At 33.6% G+C, this 15,920-nt stretch overlaps 6 protein-coding genes across 6 annotated transcripts; 2 read left to right on the top strand and 4 right to left on the bottom strand.

Moving 5' to 3' along the window:
* Positions 1 to 186: 186 nt before the first annotated feature.
* ELE39_001090 (WD repeat) lies at positions 187 to 6,987 on the top strand (the record flags this gene model as incomplete). The annotated part of the gene is made up of 1 exon (XM_067344129.1): positions 187 to 6,987. The coding sequence occupies one exon, from the start codon at positions 187 to 189 to the stop codon at positions 6,985 to 6,987; it is 6,801 nt and encodes a 2,266-aa protein (XP_067200167.1).
* A 112-nt stretch (positions 6,988 to 7,099) lies between these two features.
* On the bottom strand, positions 7,100 to 8,473 carry ELE39_001089 (Ruv DNA-helicase-related; the record flags this gene model as incomplete). The annotated part of the gene is made up of 1 exon (XM_067344128.1): positions 7,100 to 8,473. The coding sequence occupies one exon, from the start codon at positions 8,471 to 8,473 to the stop codon at positions 7,100 to 7,102; it is 1,374 nt and encodes a 457-aa protein (XP_067200166.1).
* Positions 8,474 to 8,696: 223 nt separating this feature from the next.
* On the bottom strand, positions 8,697 to 10,190 carry ELE39_001088 (mitochondrial processing peptidase; the record flags this gene model as incomplete). The annotated part of the gene is made up of 1 exon (XM_067344127.1): positions 8,697 to 10,190. One exon carries the CDS (start codon positions 10,188 to 10,190, stop codon positions 8,697 to 8,699), a length of 1,494 nt encoding a protein of 497 aa, XP_067200165.1.
* Positions 10,191 to 10,404: 214 nt separating this feature from the next.
* ELE39_001087 (large membrane associated channel) lies at positions 10,405 to 13,554 on the bottom strand (the record flags this gene model as incomplete). Its single annotated transcript, XM_067344126.1, has 1 exon — positions 10,405 to 13,554. One exon carries the CDS (start codon positions 13,552 to 13,554, stop codon positions 10,405 to 10,407), a length of 3,150 nt encoding a protein of 1,049 aa, XP_067200164.1.
* Positions 13,555 to 14,022: 468 nt separating this feature from the next.
* ELE39_001086 (vacuolar sorting 29) lies at positions 14,023 to 14,616 on the top strand (the record flags this gene model as incomplete). The annotated part of the gene is made up of 1 exon (XM_067344125.1): positions 14,023 to 14,616. One exon carries the CDS (start codon positions 14,023 to 14,025, stop codon positions 14,614 to 14,616), a length of 594 nt encoding a protein of 197 aa, XP_067200163.1.
* A 59-nt stretch (positions 14,617 to 14,675) lies between these two features.
* Positions 14,676 to 15,845, bottom strand: ELE39_001085 (Hch1p like mystery; the record flags this gene model as incomplete). Its single annotated transcript, XM_067344124.1, has 1 exon — positions 14,676 to 15,845. One exon carries the CDS (start codon positions 15,843 to 15,845, stop codon positions 14,676 to 14,678), a length of 1,170 nt encoding a protein of 389 aa, XP_067200162.1.
* Positions 15,846 to 15,920: the final 75 nt, after the last annotated feature.

The following is a 15,920-nucleotide window of genomic DNA, read 5'->3' as shown; positions in this document are numbered from 1 at the left end:
AGTGTGTTGAATACTTCGGATTTATTTATTTTGATTCTCTAAATTTAAGAATAATTTGTTTCTAACATTACTCCAATACTAGGGACTTTGGGAACTCACACTGGCGCCATTCTTTTTCTTGTATTGGAAAGATCTATCTGAATTTGTGTGGTGAATGAAAACTTCATTTTGTTAATAGAAAAAGTAATGCTACTTTCATGTGGTATTACACCAGACGGAGGTATTTTGGATGAAGTCACTATAACTTGTTGTAGTAGTTGGGATTCAATATGTGCAACTGGCACAAAATCTGGGCATGTATATTTGTGGAGTATTTTAAGGGTTGATGAAAAATCGAACGAAGGCTCTCCAGAGAAGGAACTAGTTCCTTTTTGTGTTCTTATTCCCAACTCTTTATGCCCGATTAAACTTATTGGTATGGTTTTTATTTTGTCCCCTTCGCCTTTATTACAGAGCTGTACAGATGAGTTGCTGTTAACATTGCATTCAGATAATATCTTGAGATATTGGTCTCTGGATAATGGAAGATGTATCGCTCAACTATCAGAATCGGCTGAACACGAAGTGTTGCAGCTAGTAAGTCTCGCAGACAAAAGATTTGTGTTGCTTGTGGGACACCAACGTATCACTATAATCGACACTTGGTCGCGACTAAATTGTGGAGCACTTAAAATTGCAAGTTGTCCATATTCGAAACGTATGGTAAACAACAGAATTGATGATGACACTCCGGACATGTATAAAATTCAATCTCCAAGCACCGTTAAGCTTTCGTATGAAGACAAAAATGAAAATTTTTCTCAAAAAAATCCAGCATACACATATGGAGAGTATGGTGAATCCATGATATTCAATGTTTCTACCAACCACGACTACTTTGAACTTCTGAAATGGTCTTCAAATATCTCACTCTTCGATTTCTGTGAAGATAATAGATATCCTACAGCTCACTTTTATACAGTGGCAGCAATGCTAAATACTGGTCAAGTTTTAGTTTGGGATTTAAGTAACTTAATAAGAATTTGGTGGCACTTCATTCCCATTCCTCACTGTGAAATTCCATGTCCAGTTCCTAAACCCCAAAAAAATAATGTTCCTAAACCATTTATGAAATATAGTCAGGATGAAACGGGATTTTCTAATTCTGCCAAAAATACATCTCGATCTTCAATAAACTATTCCCAAGATCAAATAATAATGGAAGACAATCTGGGTGAGCTGGATCTTAAACTAGAACAAATTAAACCGGAAAGTTCAATTGAAGATACCAATGGATCTTCATTTGAAAGCTATGATCATATATTAGAGTTAAGTAGTAATGCAAGTGACCAATCCAAGTCTAGTTCATTTGATACTTCATATACTCATCAGTTTTATTCAATAAAGTCTCCAATGCTAGCCCCAACATTTTTTTCCTTACATCCATGTTTTGTTTCGGAACCCATCAATTTTTATTCTATTCCTTCAAGTGAGATGTTTTCAACTCAAATTGTTGTAACAGACTTTTATTTAATCGTAAATGCAAAATATAGGCTTATAATTTGGAAACGTACTTTCCTGCCCCAGTTTCAAAATAGAAACCAAAGGTACCAACCATTTGGAGATTTGTTTGTTCCAAGCACGCCCATTTGTGAAGATTCAAATTCACAAATAAAAACTGTTACACAAAATTTATGCCACCGAGGCGAGTTTAAAGATTCGATGTATGATATTCATCAAACACCATCTCTAAAAAGAGCTACAACTCTAAATATAATAAATAAAAATAAAGAAAACTTGGAAGTTAAACAAAAGCTTCAGATTTGGCTAGGATTCTCTCAAATTTCATTGAATATAAGACAATCGTGTATTAATAAAACAAAGACATATTCTCCTATTAGAACTCTTAGTGTGGAATATGAAGAAAAGCAAAAACACTATGTATCTTTTTTGGCATGGTCATCTGACTTTACAATATACACCATTCAACTTCCTTCAGTAGTTTGCTTCCTTTTTAGCCAAAATTTTAACCCTAAATTTGAATCCAATGTTGCTTTTTCCGAACATGACCTAAGAGAAATCGATAACTTTGGTGACTATAGTGACATATTAGCAGTTCCAATCTATATTTCCAGAGATTATTTTAGAATAAATGATAAAGAACAATTAAACTATCTTGGTCATCTTGCAAGTTATTGGCAATTTTTCAAAATAAACACTTTGTACGAGAATGATATAGAAGAATCACCAAAATCTGGTAGAAATACAGACCTCGATTCTCAAAACCAGGGAAATAATGATATTATTTGGGTACATAGAAATAATTTCAGATTTCTGCTAGAAAAGAGTTGTGAGACACTCCCCAATACTAACTTTACATCAATTGAACAAAATTCAGACAAAATATTTTATACATTCCTAGACTTGTCAATTATTGAATCCCAACGAAGAATTCCAACCTACTACAAGTTTCCTTTTATTCCAAGCAGCTCATTTTCGAACTATTATAAAAGCTTCAGTGACTTTCATTCTTTTGTCCTAGACGATGTAGAAGTATCCGATTCCAAAAATGTGTTTTTCCCTCTTAAAATTGATATGGATTTTCAAAACACTTTTGAGACTGGAAGTGATACAAGTAAATGCAGATCAACTGAAAATGAGGTTTATTGGAAATCCACAAAATCTTTGAGAACTGTCTGGGAGGATGACATCACTGATTATGATAAGAAAAATAACATTTCAGTCCTTTCTTGTTGCATTACAGAACAAAGAAACTCAATTTATTGTATAATTTCTCTCTCAAACGGTAAGATTATGGGGCAATGTCTTACTGGAGAATTTGGACTTTTTAGTATGATGAATTGTAACGAGGATAAACACTTTTTTGGAAATATCGAAAACGGAGTAGTTTACCAACTTCCTCTACCAAGGACTTCATTTGGACATAAAACAAATGTAACTGAAATCAAGTCTGTGACGGATGGTTGCATTTTTGGACTAACTTGTTGTGGAAATGTACTAGTTTGGAAGGTGGATTTGATGGAGAACTTTTTCAATAAATTTACTTCAGGAGAATCTACGAACAAAGAAGAGCTTTTGAGCTATAATCATAACGTTAATAGTTCAAAGAACATCGATTCACCTGGAATTAAAAATCAAGTTATTTCCAATAATTTGTTTTCCCTCATAGCTTGCATAGATGGTTTGTTTTTCACCAATATGATTTCCCTTAACAAAGTTATTGTATTTGATGTTAATAGATTGGGGGAGCTTGGAACACCTAAATATGACAAGTTCCAGATCCTGGTACACTCTTCCTTAGAGAAGAAATGTGTATTGATAAAAGTTAATGACAACCAAGTAAATGGGTTATCTTCAAAAGCGGAACTTAAATCAACTAGTAGATGTATTTGGGACGAAAGAAAGGATCAAGCCAATACAGAATGTCAGGGAGTTACTTATGAAATATTAAGTTTATCTTTGGAACTTGAAAAAATACAAGATCCCATCGATTCAAGAATTAATTCAGTTGGTATTGATAAACCATCTAACTTTATTTTCATATTGCAAGGAGATATAGTTTTTGTATATGATAAAGATTCGCATTTATTACTGGCAAAAGTTTGTTTTAATTCAATACTCGATCTCAAAGTTTGCGAGTACCAAAATTACCATCTATCTTATGGCCTCATGTCTAGCCTAAATAGATTTATACAAACTAGCAACAAAATTCAATTTTTGGACCATGGAATTATGTTTGGATCTGTGTCAATAGGATATATGCCAAAGCTCGATCTTCAGAAAGATAACTTTAATCAGGGGTGCCTAGGTGTTCGTTCTAGTATGAGTATCTCATTTATGGCATTTAATCCTCATGTGTCAGCAGATGTTGTTAGTATTGAAAAAAAAAAGCAAAAAAATACAAAAACATCGAGATACTTACAACATCTTTTCCCTCTTTTCGTGAGATCTACTAATGAATTTCTAAGTAAACTTTTTGCGGACATGGCTCCACTAACTGTACGACCAATTCTTAAATTTAGCACTTTAATCGCAGGTTTGAATTATGCTATTTCTATCCCAATTTGTAATACCTTGAGGAAACAGACTGTTAATTCAAAAATACCTTTAAGATCGAAAATATGGGATAGTGTGGATTATTATTTTAACTTTTCAAAAAAAAGTAACCCAGAAAACAGGAAGCGATGCGAATCAGTTGATCGTTCTAGAAGTATATATTCCGGATCAAGGGAATCTAAGATTAGATCACATACTTATGATGGAACAGGAATTCCTCCATATAGATACCTAGTTTCTGAAAACTGGAGTGAAAATATAATCAGGCATTTGGATACTAAGACATTTTCTGTAAGAACTTTAAGAAACAGGTTAAATATTTCGGATAGTAGGAACGTCATTAATAGTTGTCCGGGCAGGCCATTTTTTGAATGGAACAAGTTGCCAGGAAGAAAAAAGAACTTAGAAATAGACACAAATGACTATTACATTGGGGAGTTATCCGGGATTCCATGCACCTCTCATTTGGTAAATAGAATAGTTAGGTCAAGAAATTCTGGTTTAAACAGAAGAAATTCAAAGCTCCCACAAAATTTAAAAGAAACTTTGAATTCAACTACAACACTTCAAAGAGGGGAAACTTTTGATTCTAAAAACTTAATCAAAAGAGATTCCATAGATTCTTATGAAAATTCTGTACCTTTGTTTAGATCAAGAACTTACGAATCAACTCTGAACTTTTCCAATGGTCCAGCTGAAGAATTCCCTAGTTTTGAGGCTTCAGACAAGATTTGGTTAGAAAGATTTTTAAACCAAAGAAGTTTTAATGAGAAAGCCCTGAATGAAAAATCCCAAAATTTTAAGAATCAGAATGTAAAAATATTTGAAACAGAAGATTCTGTCGAATCTTGTAGTGTTTGTGAACTTAGGCACGAATTAGAATACCAAAATAAAATAGATTCTTTTAGACAACAAGATTTATCAAGAGAACCTCAAGAGCACTTTTCAGCCCACCAGATTGCTCTTCAAATGGTTATTTTACATTATTACTTTACGTATTATTCTAACTTGGACCTACCAATACAGCTTTTGGATAAGTTTCTATTATCATGGATTATTGAACATGTTGAACAAAAAAAACTTGTACTCAGATTCATCCCCTTCCACCTCTTTTCAATCACGGGTATGACATTGGATGTATTTAATCCATATTTGAGGTTATCTGCAAAATATTGTTTACAACTAGCTATTAGATCTCTTCCAAGTGAAGTATTATCTTATTGCGAAGAAATAGCAATCGATACTCTTTCTGGTATAATTAAAGAATTCTTGAGAATTTCAGCATCTAGAACAAGTGGAGAAAATAAAGATGAGCCCTTGAATTTATTAGAACAGGAGGTCATAACTTCAAATAACTTTGATATTGGAGGATCTTTGTGTTCTGGTTTAGGGAATGAAATTAAAAGTATTCCCCCTTGGAATGAATCATGTAGACGTGGTCACCCTAAGATTTATTCCTATTGTAGTATTTCACTTTGCAGAATGATAGGCTATAGACTTCCATTTCCAATAATGAATTCTGGTGAATATTACTGCTCAAATTTAAGCATAGAAGATCTTTCACTATTTTTTTTAAGTATTGTTCTATATGAACATCCTTTCAAAAGAACTCATAGCAGTTGTATAGGGAAGATAATTCTTTCATTTCTGATTAGTATAATAACCACTTATGATATTGAAATTATAATAAAATTCTCTAAGAATTTTGAGAAGCAACAACTAGAGAAGAAGAGGTTACTTAAACCAATATATGCTAGAAGGCACGACACTGAACAGTGGTATTCTTGGGAAAACCTAAACATTGATTCTAGTAAATCAAATATTATAATCTGCACTTCAAGTTCAGGAAGCTTTGGAACTTTTGGAAACCTTAAATCTTCTGGATATAAAGATAGCCTCAATTATGATATGAACTCTTATTATAATAATATTAGTATAATGGACACTCTGAGATTCCTTTTTGCATTGGAACTTTTTTCTCTCAACTTTACAAGCCTTCTTAAAGCAAAGAATATTGAGAATACATGCGTTCCTAACTTACTTAGAAACAGTCTTACTGTTTGGGAAAATAACGTATTCATGGCAGCTCATATTTTTCAAGTTGATAGTGGAAATTTAAAAGACAAAACCGAATCACAAAACAAAAAAAATATCAGCACTAAGGTTTCAAATAGTATTATTTGTCTCTGTATAAGATTGCTCACATTAGCACAGTACCCACCATTCTGGACTTCTTGTAGACATTTACTTCAATTGATTGGCCAGTTAGATCCCAAAACATACATTTATATACTTGGATATGCTGGAAGAACGGCATATCCCTATATGGGAATAAACTATACCTGTAACGTACTATCATTGTTGGTTTACTTCGTATCTAGCCTCCCTGAATACTCTTTTCCTTACTTAAATATGGTGGTTGATATTTCTATTGGATTCTTGGACCCACTTGACTCTACATTACGCAAAGGAACAATAACAGCAGTTACATCAGTTCTTTTCATATTAGTGAGTGCCTTTCCAATGATTACCTTCCACCAAAATACACAAAGATTTGCTATAGGCTTCGATCGTTCTATTATTGTTTATGATCTTAGGACTGCAACAAAGTGGAGAGTATTACAAGGACATACACAACAAGTTGATGCATTGTGTTTTAATAAGGAAGGCGAGTTCCTCGCTTCATATTCAATTGCAGAGAAAGCTCTAAGAATTTGGCAATGCACACAGTCTGGACTCTTAGGTGGTTTGCTTGGGATTTCAGGAAATTGTATCAGAACAATAGATCTCGCCGAACTCCCCCCAAGGACACTAAGCTGCTCATTATATTACAGGCTCAAAGTTGTTAAAATTTCGTGTAAAAACACAGATGAGTGGCAATTAAGAAGAGAAAATAAGAAGACTTACACAATTACTATTGATAAGAATTAATTTATTAAATTATATTCCGAAATAGTATTAGAGAACATTAGCTTTTTAATTATCGCTTATAAATTTTAATATAAACTATCAAACCAGTAAGTGCATGTATTTATTATTCCAACTAGAGGATGAACGAACTAGAGTCTTCAGCCAATCTTCTGGCAGATGCATTCGAATCGAAGAAGAGATTATCTACTTCCTGTATATCGGATTTGCAAATAGTTTCTCTTCCAAATGTGTTTGCAATAATATTAGCAGGAGTCAATAGCTGACAGATATAACGTAATGATGTTGAACTTCCAATTTCTCCAATTAGTTGTAAAGACTCCTTATCCATCTTAATACCTTCAATATCACACCTAATGGAAACAATTCTAATCATCTCCTCAATATTGTATGGAACTGTTCTAATAATTAAGAGCCTATCCAGAAGATCGACAGGAATTCCATGTGAAGAAAGCATATCAGTACCTCTAACGGTGCATACACCTCTATTAGTTCCGAAAATAACGATAGGGGCCAGAGAGCTTTCAAGAGTTCTGTTAAGGAACGTAAAACATTCAATATCAAGCATGTGTACTTCATCAATAAACAAAACACCTGGGACAAGTTCCGCTACTCCTTGATCAATATATTCATTTACACTCTTGTTAACTTCCAGTCTGAGCTTCTCAGTTATCTCTGTCTTCTTTGGACGTACGTACTGTCCCAATAAAGAAATGATATCTTGGCCACCTTGAGGTTTAGCATTTGCCAAATCTAGATCATACAAAGTAACATCTTGAACAATTTCCCTCTTTTTATAAACGTCTCCTTTTGGGAGAGGAACATATTCTTCGGATTCCAAATCAAACTCTGTGGCAAATGAATCTGATCTACCTAATCTCTTAACAATTCCACTAGATGATTCGACATAAACAATATCTCCAACCTTTACTTTCTCCTTGTGAAAAACATCACTTAATTGAGGAGCAAGACGAAGTGTTTTTGTTCCTTTTGCGGACTTTAAAGTCAACACTATTGCTGAAACTGCTTTTCCAAAGTTTCCATGAGGATTTTCAGTCTCTTCGGTAACTAATTCAACAACTTCTCCCTCATAAACTTCTTTAACATCCCTAATTCTAAGTCCAATGGCCCTTCTAAAATTCTCCATAAGTATTTCAGTCTTTTTAACTTCAGCTGAATACACTTCAGACGCTACCATAGGACAAAACGGAACCTTTGGGCCCAATTCGTGTGCTATAGCCTGGGCAATTGCTGTCTTACCAGTACCAGGGGGGCCAGCCAACAATACAGCCTTCCCTGCTAGTTTTTTATTGCGTATTAAACTCAAAACAATTCCCGCAGACTCCCTAGCTTGCAGCTGGCCAATCATTCCGCATGATCCGTCATCTGATGCTGTCCCATCATTCTTCAAGCCTAATCCTCTAATATGGCTATGGGCAGAAATACGACTAAAATTCTTCGAGGTTGAATTTTCATCTTCCATGTTCATATTTTGAGCCTATTGAGAAATCGCAATTCCTAATTCCGATAATTAGTATTCCTAGCCTATGAACAAACATCTCTAGCTATTTTTGACAACTATCAGGCGGCATGCGTTCCCGCCTCAATGCTGAAAAATATTGTGGGCAAAAGTTTAAAATATAGGTAATTACAAAACAGAAACTAAATATATAACACCACTGATTTTAAAATGAATATTTTCTTTTTTCGACTCAATGATTGCCGATTTGCCTAGATATAATCGAAACAATGTCATTGTAGTTTGGAACTTGATTCACATCAGTCCCAACTGCAATTACTGTGGGTCTCTCTGCGTTAGAGAGAATTGAATCCGCAACTTTTTTGATATCTTTTATGTCTATACTCTTAATGCAATTAATTATTTCATCCAGTTCAATAAACTCAGAGTATGATAGTATTTGTTTCGAGATTTCTTCCATGTAATGACACCTGTTTTCGTAGGCTGAGTATATAGTACTCAGAACCAAGTTCTTAGCTCTTTCAAGCTCCCTTTGACCGACATTTTTCATCTCGCTAAGCTGCTTTGCAATTATTTTTATAGATTCTAATGAATATCCTGGATAAGAAGTAATATGAATTCCAAATAATCCAGTGTCACTATATTGGTTAACAAAACAGTTACAGCTTTCAACCCAGTCGAATTTATTTAAGACATCCAAGAAAAGCTTTGAATACATTCCTTTTCCTGGTCCTCCCACACTAAAGGAGCTTCCACCGCCAAGGTAAGCTTGAAGCACAGATAAAGCAACCAATTCGTGTCCTTTCCAATTCAGATTAGTTTCAAAAGCAACCATTATATCTGTAAAACCGTAATGGGGCAGTTTATTTTTTACTAAGCCACCAACATACTTTGGAGTTTTCATATTGTATTCATTGTCTTTCAAATGATTGACGGAATTCTGTTCCGGTATAAAAAACTTTTCTGATGAATTCATGATCTTCTTAATTAGCTGATCATGCCTTATACCAGTTCCAACAATTATAGTATTACAAGGAAGAAAATTTGCATTCCTAAATTCAGTTAGATTCTGGGTGTTAAGGCCTGAAACTTGATCAAAAGAAATGGCCTGTTTGTTTCCTAGAGAATTTTCTTTCCATGCAGTTGAATGCAAAAGATCATTTAGCATTACGCTATGATTCTCTAACTCAAAAGACTCTTCCTCTTTAATATTCTTCTTAACGAATTCTAATTCTTCGCCATTGAATTTTTTTTTGTAGAATTTAAATATTCCATCAAAGAATTCTTGAGTATTCTCAGTTCCCTGGTCTTTCAAATATTCTAATACGAATGAAGTATATTCTCTATTGAAGCCACCTTCTAATATTAATCCGTTTAATGCTAGTTTATTTACCAAACAACTATGTGAATTTTTTCCCTCCTGGGAAAGTATCATATTGAAAAGAACTCTTGATGATCCAAGAGAACTCTTTGATTCAAATCTAGAACCCATCTTGATGATGATTCCTAGTGATGCTATTTTCTTATTATTTTCTAATGTAATCACTCTCATTCCATTACTAAGTTCGGAAAATATGGGTTCAATTCCGCTTTGGGGTACAATTTTGTGGCTTTCTATGCTACTCAAACCATTTATTTTACTAAAAACTGGTCTCTTAGTTCTCAGAACCTGTGTGCTTATATTTCTTAATACATGTCTAAAAAGATGAATTCTTTGTTGAATCATGATCAATTACATGTTATGTTAAATAGGTAAGTCTTGACCCAAAAATATGTGTATAATAACTAAATTATAGATTTTAACAGCTAATTATCTACTAATAAATCAATTGTTGTAGTAGAACATAAAAATACAACAGTTAATCTACTTTACAGATTTGGCGCCAATGTAAATTGTGGATTTACATGCTTGAAAAAGTGAAGGATTTTATTAAACTCCTCTACAACCAACCTCTAAATCCAGAATCCCAACATAAAATTTTTACATCAGCTTTAAATCCTTCCATACTAAATGGTGGCCAGAGCTTTGAAAGGTATTCTGTGAACCATTTTTGGCATTCCAATAAATTAACCTTGGAAATATTCTCAAAATAGTTCCTTTTCACCTTAAAGTCTCTCTCCAAGATATAACATATATCATCCATAGATACAAAATTTTTCGGTCCATATTTTCCTCTATATTTAACCTTGTTAAATCCTTTAATCATGTTTTCATATAAAATGGTTGCTCTTTGCCCCCAAAGTAAGGGCAATTCATCACCTTTGCATCCATTATCAATATAGGAGTCGTTAATTAAGTCCTTAATCCCTAATCGATACATACTATTATAGTATTCTTTATTAGGTTTTATCAATTGCGCTATAGTTTGTTCTTCATGGTGAACTGTGCCTGTGGAATAATTCTGGTTTAGTTCTCCCTCTTTAGTATAATAACCTAAGTCTTTGTGTTGAATATAACTTTTTTTCCCCTGCTTAATATAATCTCCTTTATTGATTTTAATATACTTTCCGTTCTTTAATTTAATATAGCTTCCTTTCTCGTCCTTAATATAGCTTCCATCTTTCATTTTGCTGTAATATTCTTGAGTTTGAGCTAATTCAGAAGCAATAGAGTCCTCATAAGGATATTCATAATATTGGTCATCGTAATAAAACTCTTGTTCATCAAATGGACCGTTTTCAACCAGTGGATATCTAGCTCTATATTTTGGATCCAAATCCTCATTCAAGAATTCTTCTAAAGGAGTAATTTTTTTATGTTTTCCTCTCTTATCTCCAGAAATCAACGGAAATCTAGAAGGTCTATTATTAAGGTAAGATGCTGCATATTTAACTTCAGGTAATTCAGGAGCGATTAATTCATGCCAAAGTTTCATTTGTTTGCTCCAAGGAGAGTTATTTTTCAGTTCCAAATCTGTAAATCCTTTATATCTTGGATCATTTCTCATTTGTTCCATCCAATCTAAATGCATTTTACGTACTAAATTATATGCCTTCACAGGGTCTAACTGTTTTATTGGGGAAATTCCTATATCTTTACTTTGAGCTGTTTGAGATTTCGGTTGCAAGCTACCAAGCTTACTTTGGAGAAGTTTTAGATATTCAGTGGCATCTGAGCGTTGGGATCCACCTTTTGAAGTTTCTGTAACAAGAGATGTATCAAGAATATTAAATTGCTCAAAAATATCTATTGACCCCTCTATATTCTCAAGCTTTTGAGACATTATATTGTAATCTTTAAGGATATTTCTAGCCTCTGCACATATAGTTTGCGGATTACTTATTCTATACTTTGATGCCTTTCCAAGAACTGTTTCTATACGTTGAATACATGTTTCCATGAAATTTTCGGGCAGAATACCTATAACCGTTCTGTCGAGATCATTAGATTTAAATGGTGGAAAGTCAATAATTCCAGCCAATGTTCCCGAAAAAGCTACATCTAATGCTTTTGCCTTAATTTTTGATGGCAGAGTACTAATATTTACATACTTCTTAGTCGCTAGAATAGGATTTCCATCTTTTCCCACATTTTCCTGATTTCCATAGTTATATTGATCTGTGTAAAACTCTAATAAATTAAAGAAATTAAAACAAATAATTGCAATTTCGTCCAAACTAACTGCATGGGAAGTTCCCAGACCAATTTCTTTATTAATAACTTCAGAACAAGTTGATATAAATCTCTTTTCATTACTAGTATCAAATGTTCTTTCAAAATCAGACTGATTAAAAACGCTTTTAAATAATTCTGTAGCATTTCTCGGCCATACATAAACTGTCTTAACATGTTTGTATAAAGCTTTCTTTAATGCTTGTCTAATTGCAGCTGAAGGAACAAACTGACCTTCTTTATATAAATAAGAAGATATTTCCTTCCATGCAAGCCGACAATTTTTTATTGCGTTGTAATCAAATAGTTCTTCTTTTAAAAAGTGAGCGTCTTTTCTAGATCTCAATATTGAAGTAAGAAAATATGGGCAGCGAATACCAAAGTCCCGAACAATATCATCAAATATCTGAATAAATTCATTTTCAACCTTATTTTCGTCCTTAGTATCATTCAATCTTTTTACAGAATTCAAGAGGAAATTTGAGATATCTTTAAAATTTGGTGCATTTGAGAATTTTGGGTATTTCAACAATGTTTTGTTTTCAATTTTATGCTGGTAGATTAAATTCCTTCTTTCCATATCCCTCCTGAACTTGTTTGATAACCTTTGCTCTTCAAATACGGACAAAACATTTAAACCATTTAGTAAAAAGAAACAAATCTGCATAAGCTCTAGAGTTTGAAGAATTCTGTTACTGTAGCTTTCACTAGAAAGTAAGGGAAAAAGTCTCTCAATAAGTTTTTTTGAATCTCTTGCATCTTCTACGTTATTACGTACTATCGTTGTAAATTTTACTAAGCTTCTGTTCTCCTTTTGACCAAGAATTAAAACAGCAACTTGTGCTCTGGTTCTTTTTTCTTCTTCATTAGAAGCAGCTTTAAGTTTTTCTTCAGAATTTTTAAATTCTAAGTAGGCATCGTGAAGTTCCGTTAAATACTTATCAAATGCTTCCACAGCTTCTTTAACTTTACTAAAAGGACTAGAGTTTTTATTCTCTAGAATTGTTAAAATCTCATCAGCTTCTCCATGAAGACTTTTTGGTCTTGTCATTTTTCTCCAACCCCTTACTTCAATGACTGAAAACAAGTTTTCTTTTGAAGTTTTAGTAATATCTTTCATCCAACGTTTAATAATGTCCTTTTGACATTCCAGAGTTTTAATAATTTTACCGGAAACATCGATTGATTCCAAAGAAACCACTCTGCTTTTACCTCTATCAATTCCTGTTCCTGCATTATAAGCTTCATTTTCTTCTTGTAAATTTTGATTGATATGTTCAACATAAGTACAGTCTAAAAACTCTCCCACCATTCTGTGTTGCCGTAATAGACCTTGCTTATTTCCTTTGTAGAGCTCTGAGTGTAAAATGCTACTTTTGGTATTGCTTCCTGCCTCAGTCCTACAAAATAACGACAAGCACATAAAAAACATCGACGATAATATCCAAAAACCCAGCATTTTTGTTGAAAATTTCATCCTTTAAGTGATTACCTAACTTTTACAGTAAGTTTTGCGAAAGAAAGGTTCCGGCCTACTAGAAAGTCACTAGTTACATATCCAATATATATTATTTTCTTATTTATCTATTAACTCCTATTAGATCAAAAAATCATTATTGCATGCAGAAAATTCATATTCTAGGCGCCACATCCACTGGCTATTTTATGGTTGGGGGCTATGGGGGGTTATTGAGAAAGTCTTTCTTAAAGCTTGAGTCTGACAAGAGACTGAGTTATTAGAAAGTGGGAAAGCTATAAAGTGAATATAATCAAGATTGTGGGGTAATTTATTCTTGGTTAGGAATATAGTTTTTTACCAAGAAAAAGGTTTTTTTTCAGGACTTATTCATAAATATAAATCAATAGTTTTAAGTTATTTATGGAAATATAATTTCTTTAGCTTTTATAAATAAGAAGAACCAAAGCTCAAACAACTCTTTTTAGGATGAGTTCCACTGACTTTGGCGATTTAGTACTATTAATTGGTGATTTAAAAATCCCTTACGGAGCAAAAGAGTTGCCATCAAACTTTAGAGAGCTACTAGCTACTGATAAAATCAACTATGTTCTCTGCACCGGTAACGTATGCTCACAAGAATATGTGGAAATGCTCAAAAATATTACCAAAAATGTATACATAGTTAGCGGGGACTTGGACTCTGCAATTTTTAATCCTGACCCTGAAAGTAATGGCGTGTTTCCTGAATACGTAGTGGTACAGATTGGAGAATTTAAAATAGGATTGATACATGGAAACCAGGTTCTCCCCTGGGATGATCCTGCTTCATTGGAGCAATGGCAGAGACGTTTAGATTGTGACATATTAGTGTCTGGCCACACACATAAATTAAGGGTTTTTGAGAAGAACGGTAAATTGTTTCTAAACCCTGGAACAGCAACAGGCGCGTTTAGCGCATTAACTCCGGATGCTCCTCCATCCTTTATGCTCATGGCACTTCAGGGCAATAAGGTTGTTCTCTATGTGTATGACTTAAAAGATGGCAAAACCAATGTGGCTATGAGTGAATTCTCAAAATGATATATGCATATAAAAAGATAATTTGTAGTAAATCGAAATATTATAGCAGCTAATTCTATTTACTTATTTAAAAACTCAAGACAGAATTCTTGTATCACATTGTCTAAATTCCCCAAAATTTGTTTTTCTAGTTTTCTCTTAAAGTCAATAAACTCAGGGATACTATTTGTTTTTAATCCCAATTCTGCTGACTCGTAATTAATTTTTCTTCCGTAATCGTGCGTATCCATCATATTAATCTCCGTAAGAAAAAATGATCCAATTAGACTCGATTCTTTGTTTAGACTTAGTGTTCCCTCCGGAATAATTGCATTGAACTTTCCAATAACACTACAGTCTAGTACACAAATCTTCTTCCCTTTTCTTACACTAGAAGATGCTTCCCCAGTTACTTTCACTTCTGAAAAGCGAATTGGGATCAAATCAGAATTTCCCGAGTCTGATTTATTTGATGAGAGATCTTCGATCATTTTTGTTAGCCTATCAATAGCCCAACTAGTTTCTGGCTTTTCTTCCCAATGCCAACTGTTCGCATTCCAAACGCTTCCTTGGGCTTGAGGCTGAGGATCTATTGTTGTTTTGGCTGATGCTTCAGATTCTCTCTGTTTAATTAATGCCTCTTTTTCAATTTGTTGATTGTAAATTTGCCTTTTCTCCTCTTCCTTCTGAGCCCTAGCAATTTCTGCTGTTTTAATTTCCTCTTCTCTTTTTACTTTCTCGGTCTCAATCTTTCTTTGATCGTTTTCTTTATTTAGTAACTTTTTATGAAATTCCATGAGTTCTTTTCTCAGCTGCAGGACTACCTTCTTTTTCACCTCCGAAAGAATAGGTTCTGAACCGTAGCCCTTATTTTTAACCTCTTTGCATGTAATCACAACAGGGAAATCCTCCTCATAATTATCCACAGAGAACTCTGGAATTGTAATTTGGCCAAGAAGAATTTTTTCCTGACCCTCCATATCATTTACTGACCAGGTTCCAGAAATTGAGAACTCATAGGCTAAAATCGGTTGTTTCTTTCTCACTGAAATTGATGCCTCACCCTGAATAGATAAATTTGAGAATGATAGTACAAATTTAGGACTTGTGAGCTCTGACGAATATTTGATAGACTCCATGATTGTTCTAAGCTCTTCTTTTCCCCACCTAGAATAATCTTTCTCTTCCCAATGCCAGTTATTTGCATTCCAAAGTGAGCCCGAAATTTCAGTCGTTTTTTTCGTTTCCATTAATTCAAATTATAATTTCTTTTGATTCAAAGTGACTTTAAGCATAAAAAGACCCTTTAACCGCAATTCCCGACT

This window comes from Cryptosporidium sp. chipmunk genotype I (genome assembly GCF_004936735.1).
Source record: "Cryptosporidium sp. chipmunk genotype I strain 37763 chromosome Unknown contig_17, whole genome shotgun sequence".
NCBI classification, from domain to species: domain Eukaryota; phylum Apicomplexa; class Conoidasida; order Eucoccidiorida; family Cryptosporidiidae; genus Cryptosporidium; species Cryptosporidium sp. chipmunk genotype I.
This window is presented reverse-complemented; position numbering and strand designations above follow the sequence as displayed.